This window comes from Chelonoidis abingdonii, unplaced genomic scaffold, assembly GCF_003597395.2.
Source record: "Chelonoidis abingdonii isolate Lonesome George unplaced genomic scaffold, CheloAbing_2.0 scaffold0727, whole genome shotgun sequence".
Taxonomy (NCBI): domain Eukaryota; kingdom Metazoa; phylum Chordata; order Testudines; family Testudinidae; genus Chelonoidis; species Chelonoidis abingdonii.
In genome coordinates, this window is record NW_027424988.1 from 1 (window position 1) to 7063 (window position 7063).

Sequence of the window (7063 nt, forward strand, 5' to 3'; positions counted from 1 at the left end):
GCACCCTCGCTGCCAGCCCCTGCTCCCCCCACTGCACCTTCAGTGCCAGCTGCTACCACCCGCAACCCCCCCCAAATCCTTCCTTCTGTCCCCCCGGTGCCCCACACCGCACCCTTGGTGCCAGCCCCTGCCCCCACCCCGGTGCAGAGAAAACGTGGGGCACGTTACCAGAGGTGAAGGGGCCCATCTTCTCCGGCAGTGTGGCGTCCCCGTTCTCTAGGGAGAGCTGTGGGGGGGAAGGGGCAGACAGGTGAGACAGGCCCATGGCCCCACCCCCATCCAGACACCCCCACCACCACCACAGTGACCCAAATCTAGCGGGGTTGGTGCCTGGGGATTCCTCGCTGAGATAGGCCAATTCCGGGGTGGGGCAAAGGCTGATTCTATGGGGACCCACCTCCCCGCAGTGCCGGCCGCCCCCTCACCTTGGGCTGCTCGTTGCAGCTGGTCTCCCGCAGGGCGCCAGCGTCCCCGTGCAGCCGTTGGCGCAAGGCCGCCAGGCGCTCCAGGGGCCCGGCCAGCTCGGACGAGGCCAGCAGCTGGCGGGCGCGGTCCTGCCAGGTGATGGCGCGCTCCGTCAGGCACTGCAGGGCCTCCCCCTCGGGCAGCCGCACGGGCAGCTTCTGCAAGGCCACCAGCAGGGCCAGGATGGTCTCGAGGCGCGGGCGGCGGGAGCGCTGGCACAGCGGGCACAGGAACTTGGTGTCCCACTCCCACCAGGCAGGTGAGGGTTTCTGGGCGCCCAGGCGGGGCCAGGCCACGCAGGGGGCGTGGAACCAGTCGCGGCAGAGCTCACAGCGCAGCATGCGGGGCCCGGGCGGCTGGCCGCACACGCAGGAGGGGGGGCCAGGCGCCGGCGGGCCGGGCTTCAGTGCGTTGGCACGGCGCAGCCGCAGGATGCCCTCCTTCTCCTTCTGCTCGCCCTCCTTGAACGCCACGATCTGGCGGGACGGGGGGGGGGGGTCAGTGGGGAGGGGGCAGCCTGCGCTAACCAGCCCCCCTGCCGTTGCAGCCTCAATTCGCTTCCCGATGCCCGCCACACCCCCAGCGCAGCTGCGCCTCCGAGTCTCCTGGTCCCTTTCCCTGCAGCCCCCTGCCAAGTCTGGTTCCAGCTTCCCGTATTCCTTCCCTGCTGCCTGCTGGCTCACCCTGCGCGAGCCAAGGCTCCTTGCCAGCCGCAGCCTCCGCTTTCCTTCCTGCACCTGCGCCCCGGCCATGCCAGTGGTGCCAACTTCACCTTTCCATTCCCTGACCTGCTGCCGCTCCCCCCATGCCAGCAGTACACTTCCCCTTCTCTCTGCTGCTGCCGCTCCCCCCATGCCAGGCAGTCCAGCTTCCCTTTCCTTCCTGCCCCTGCCGGTCCCCCCATGCCAGTGGTGCCAGGGTCTCCTCTCTTTTCCCTGCCCGCTGCGGGGCCCCCCCCTTGCCAGTTGTCCAGCTTCCCTTTCCTTCCCTGCTGCTGCCAGTCACCCCAATGCCGCGGTGCTCGGTCTTGCCACCGCCGTCTCCCCTTTCTTCCCTGCCGCTGCCGGACCCCTCAGTAGGTGCCAGCTTACGCCCTTTCCTTTCCCTGCTGCTGCCGACCCCCCTGCCGCCTGCCGGCCTCCCCTTCCATGCCTTGCTGTGCCAGCTTCCCTTTCTTCCCTGCCCGCTCCGCCCCCCCCGCATGCAGCGGTTTGCAGCCTCCCCTTTCCTTCTGCCCGCTGCCGGCCCCCCATGCCGAGCAAGTGCAGCCATGCTCGCTTTTCCTTCCCTGCCCTCCCAATCTCCTCCTCTCGTTTCCCACCCCGCAGCCCCCCCACACTCCCCCTCCGTCTCTCCTAGGTGCCAGAGGGGCAGGCCACGACTGCGCCACTCACCAGAGCCGGCGGTCGCCGCAGCGTCCTGAGCCGCACAGCCCCAGGCTCTCGGTGTCCGACTGTACGATGCCGAGCTCTGGCTCCCGCCATTGGTGCGCTTGGGGCTGGCTGCCCAGCGTCACCGCACAGGGGCCAGCACCTGGGGGGCAGGGGCGGTTGGGCTCGGCTTCAGTGCCCCCCTCCCGTAGCGACCCAGCCCCCCACCCATTGCCCCCCCTGGACTACACCCTCCCCACAGCCACCACATGGGCCTACAGCCCACACCCCTCTGTCCCGTTGGGACCTACAGACGCCAAACCCCCACCAGGGAGGCCCCCACTGCCGCTGCCCGATGGACCCAGAGGCCCCCACCCCCCACGCCCACAGCACCACACACCTCCAGCAAGGATGTGTAGCAGGACTCTTCCTTTGCGGCAGGTCTTGGAGCCTTCTCGCGCAGAGCCTGCTGACCCACTGCACCTCAGCTGCGCAGCTCCTCCAGCCGCACCGGCACGGTCCGCGCCCCGGCCAGCCCCTCCAGGTCATCAGGCGGGTGTCGATCCCGTTCTGGGACGAGGGGGGGGGTCACGCCTCCCCCACAGGCCCCCAGCTTCCCCTGTGCCCCCCAAGCACCTTTGATCTACCCAGGTCCCCCCAGAACCCCCCCCAGACAGCCCCCGCCCCCCATGGGTCTGGATGCTCCTCCGTCCGGCGATCCAGGCCGGCTTTGGCCAGCGCCTCTTTCAGCGGCCAGGCTGTTGGGCAGGTGCCGGGACGTTCTCCGTTCCTTGATGATGGCTTCCGCGTGCCGGGTGTGCTTATGCCTGGGGGTATGGTACGGCTCAGGTCCCCCCGGCTCTAACCATCAGCCCCCCCGTCCCTTCCCACAGCCAGCGAGAACCCAGGAGTCCTGTTCCCAGCCCCGCCCCCACTCTACCCCCAGACCCCACTCCCTCCGAGAGCTGGAGAGAACCAAGGTCCCTGCGCTTCCCAGGCCCCACTCTCCTCCAAGGCTGGGAGAGACCCCAGGCCGCGGGCTTCCCCTGACTCCCGAGCCGTTTAAGAGCTCCCCGGCGGTCCTGCTGCCCCAGACCCAGGTGGACCGGGCTCTCACCGGCCTCGAGGCAGAGATGGGCCTTCTCCTCCAGCGAAACTGGCGAATGGTCAGCAGCTCCTGAGTCGCCCGAGCCTTTCTCCCGCCGGCTGGCGAGGCCCGGGTGCACCGCCCTGGCCAGCACGACCAGAGGGCCAGGCAACACCGATCCACCGGGACCGGGCGCACAGCTGGCCCGCCATTCCCTCTTCCCAGCCCGCGCCTAGCTGGACCTGGCCGCTCCGCTGGGCGTCTCAGGGCACAGCACGCCCAGCGGCCCCTGCGCCACCAGCCCTGAGGGGACTGCACTGGCGGGACCAGCCCCCGCAGCCTCTGCCCTGCTCTGGAACGCAAGCACCCGCTCCGCACGCTGCGGGGCGGGATCGTGGGCTGGTACCCAACCCAGCCCCATGCGGTACCCCTACTCAGGCCCAATCTCCCCGTTCCTGCCGCCCCGCACCGCCTGACAGGGGTGGTCAGGGAGTTCAGGGCGGGCCGGGTACCCCAACTCAGCCCATTCCCCATCGCTGCCGCTCCAGCACCACCTACGGGGGGGCATATGGAATAGGCAGGGACCAGGCGCCCCAAACCAGTGCCCAGGTACCCCCCACCCAGCCCCATCTCCCCACCCTGTCTGCTCCAGCACCACCTGTGGGGGGCCGGGGAGTCAGGACGGGGCTGGGTACCACCCCCAACCCAGCCCCTGGGTACCCCCTAACTCAGCCCCATCTCCCCATCCTGCCCGCTCCAGCATCACCTGCGGGGGGCCAGGGAATCAGGGCAGGGCCAGGTACCCCCCACGCAGCCCCATCTCCCCATCCTGCCCGCTCCAGCATCACCTGCGGGAGGCCGGGGAGTCAGGGCGGGGCCGGGTACCACCCCCAGCCCAGCCCCTGGGTACCCCCCAACCCACTCCAGCACCGCCTGTGGGGGGGACAGGGAGTCAGGGCGGGGCTGGGCCTGGGCACCTCCTCAACCCAGCCCCGGCCCGGGTAATCACCCCCACCCAGCCCCCAGGTACCCACCCTGCCCGCTCCAGTACTGCCTGCGGGGGGCCAGGGAGTCAGGGTGGGGAAGGGCCTGGGTACCCCCAACACCCAGCCCTGCCCCTGGGTAACCCCCCAACCCAGCTCCCCTCCGCCTGCCACGGTGCCCGCTCACCTGCACATCGGCCAGCTGGTGCATGACGCAGGGCACACTGCTCATGCGCTCCAGGAAGGTGCGCAACTCCTCCAGCGACAGCGGCACAGCAGGCACCCTGGGCAAGAGGGGCACCAGGTTAGCCTGAGGAACTGCCCACCACTAGGGGGTTCGGAAATGGGAGGGGTCAGGAAGCCTGCTGGCCCCCCACAGGAGGGGCGCAGACAGAGGTCCAGCTCCCCGATCCAGCCCAGCCCCCACTCACCCGGTCTCCAGGCCGCTGATGAGCCCCAGAGCGTCGGAGACACAGCGCTCGGCCTCGGCCAGGCAGCTCTTCAGCCGATGTAGCAGCTCGTTGTCAGGGAACTTGCGCTCGCGAGCCTCCGACTCCAGCGCTCGCAGCTCCTCTAGCGCTGCAACGAGACATGGCTCAGGCTCCCTCTCCCCCGCCGGCTGAGGGGCTGGGAGCCAGGACTCCTGGGTTCTCTCCCCAGCTCGGGGAGGTGAGTGGGGGCTAATGGTTAGAGCAGGGGGGCTGGGAGCCTGGACTCCTGGGTTCTCTCCCCAGGTTGGGGAAGTGGGGAAGGGCTGGGACTGGGGAACAAGGCAGCACTCAGGAAAGGCAGGGCGGGGAAGGGGCACGTGGGTGGGTTCAGACCCCCTCTCTCTCCACAGGGAACCCAGGCGTCCGGCGAGCACTTACTCCTCTTGCGCCCGTCCTCCACCTCCAGGGCGATTCGAACCTTGTTGGCCCAGGTGTCAAAGGACTCGGCCCGAACCTTCAGCTTGTGCAGCATGGCCGGGAGCTCGTCCAGCGTGTAGCGGTACCTGCAGGTACAGGGTCAGCCAGGCCGCATGGGGACTCCAAGTACTGCCTTGGGAGGGGAAGGGAGGGCCTAGGGCCTGGACTCCTGGGTCCCGTGGCACCAGGGGGAAGGCCCGGGGCTAGGTACAGGGGGAGAGGGCCCAGGACTGGGATCCCGGTCTCCTGGGTCCCGTGGCCGGCCGGGGGAGGGCCCAGGGCTGGGATCCCGGACTCCTGGGTCCCGTGGCCGGCCGGGGGAGGTCCTGGGTCTCATGGCCGGCTGGGGGAGAACCCAGGGCTGGGATCCCGGACTCCCGGGTCCCGTGGCCCACCTGAGGTACTGGCGGCTGCTAGGGCACTTGCAGAGGTCGTGGATGTGGTAGAGGCAGACCAGGCGGGTGGGGCAGTCGTAACAGGCCAATGCCGAAAGGAAACACGTTGTCTTGCACTTGTCGCACTGGCGCTCGTCATCCGGGAGCAGCTCGAAGGCCTCGCGCTCTGCCTCCGTCACTCCCTGGGTGAGGAGAGGGGTGAGCACAGATCCTGTGCCCCCAGCCCCACACACCCCCCCACATCCCCCAGCCCCCCACCTTGTCCAGCAGGGCCTTGCGCAGCTTGCGCTCCTCCTGCACCAGGATGAACACCTCCTTGTGCACGGCGGCCGCTAGGTTGAGGTCGAGCTTCTCGGGGCAGGCGGCCATCTTGCAGATCAGCTCCTCATGCGAGAAGACGCAGTAGCGGCGCAGGCGGCGGTAATGCTCAATGCACTGGCGCCCGGCCGGCAGCTGCAGAAGAAGGGAGGAACCCAGGAGTCCAGGCTCATCGTCATTGGAACCCAGGCATCTAGGTGCCCAGCCCCCACCCCCGGCTCTAACCATTAGATCCCACTCCACTCCCAGAGCCAGGGGGAGAACCCAGGAGTCCGGGCTCCCAGTCCAACAGCTCTAGAACCCCTCCCCTCCCAGAGCTGGGCAGAGAACCCAGGCGTCCGGGCGCACTCACCCAGTCAGCAGTGCAGAAGTTCACAGCTTCCGCGAAGTTGTAGCCCTGGTTGAAGCCGCTATGATAGGCCCGGGGGAAGGTGATGACAAACTCTCCTGCACACTGATTGGTCCGGACGACCTGTGGGGGCGGGAGGAGACAGTGAGTGGGAAGGGGGGTTGGGAGCAAGGTGAGGGGCACGGCGCTAGGGGGCGAGGCAGGGGCCCGGTGAAGGCCGGGTTCACAGTGGGGGGTGCCAAGGCACAGGTGGGCAGTGGAGGTGCAGGGGAGGGAACAATGAGCATGGCAGCAGAGGGGCGGATGGGGAAGAGGAGATGGGGTGTGGCCAGGGTAGGGAGGAGGTGGCAGCAAGTGGCAAACAAGCAGTAGGGGTGTGGCTGCAGGAGGGAAGTGGGAGGGGCCAGGGCACCAAGTGGGTTGCACAAGGGGCGGGGCCAAGGCAACACAGGAGGCGTGGCTGGGGCAGAGCACTCACCGGGCCATGAGGGTGTTGGGGGTTCATGAGGGTGATGAGCGGCTGCAGCGTGGGGAGCATGGCCGGGGCAGAGGGGGCGTGGCCAGGGCAGTGCAGGGGCGGGACACTCACCAGCACACCATGGGCCATGAGGACGTTGGGGTTCATGAGAGTGACGAGCAGATGCAGTGCAGCGGGCATGGCCAGGGCAGACGGGGCGTGGCCGGGGCAGTGCAGGGGCGGGGAAGTCACCGGCACACCGTGCGCCATGACAGTGATGAGGTTAATGAGGGTGACGAGCGGGTGCAATGTGGGGGGTGGGGCCAGAGCAGAGGGGGCGGGGCCATGAGGGTGTTGGGATTCATGAGGGTGACGAGCAGGTGCAGCACAGGGGCGGGGCACTCACCGGCACGCGTGCGCCATGAGGGTGTTGGGGTTCATGAAGGTGACGAGCAGGTGCAGTGCAGGTGGCGGGGCTGGGGCAATGCAGGGGCGGGACACTCATCGGCACACCATGGGCCATGAGGGTGTTGGGGTTCATGAGGGTGACGAGCGGGTGCAGCGTGGGGGGCGGGGCCAGAGCAGAGGGGGCGGGGCCATGAGGGTGTTGGGGTTCATGAGAGTGACAAGCGGGTGCAGAGCGGGGGGCGTGGCCGGGGCAGTACAGGGGTGGGGCACTCACCGGCACGCCGTGCGCCATGAGGGTGTTGGGGTTCATGAGGGTGACGAGC

General features: G+C 68.9%; 1 protein-coding gene across 1 annotated transcript in view; it reads right to left on the minus strand.

Annotated features, from left to right (window-relative positions):
* Positions 1-105: 105 nt before the first annotated feature.
* Positions 106-7063, minus strand: part of LOC116833549 (lysine-specific demethylase 5C-like) — a gene marked incomplete at both ends in the record, with an annotated part of 11698 nt that continues 4740 nt past the window's right edge. The window contains 11 exons of the mRNA XM_075061432.1: positions 106-226; positions 426-1149; positions 1860-1998; positions 3771-3855; positions 4093-4189; positions 4337-4484; positions 4775-4899; positions 5209-5390; positions 5467-5661; positions 5879-5998; positions 7015-7062. Of these exons, the coding sequence (XP_074917533.1) occupies positions 106-226; positions 426-1149; positions 1860-1998; positions 3771-3855; positions 4093-4189; positions 4337-4484; positions 4775-4899; positions 5209-5390; positions 5467-5661; positions 5879-5998; positions 7015-7062 (1984 nt within the window). The remainder of the gene's footprint in view (positions 227-425; positions 1150-1859; positions 1999-3770; positions 3856-4092; positions 4190-4336; positions 4485-4774; positions 4900-5208; positions 5391-5466; positions 5662-5878; positions 5999-7014; position 7063) is intronic.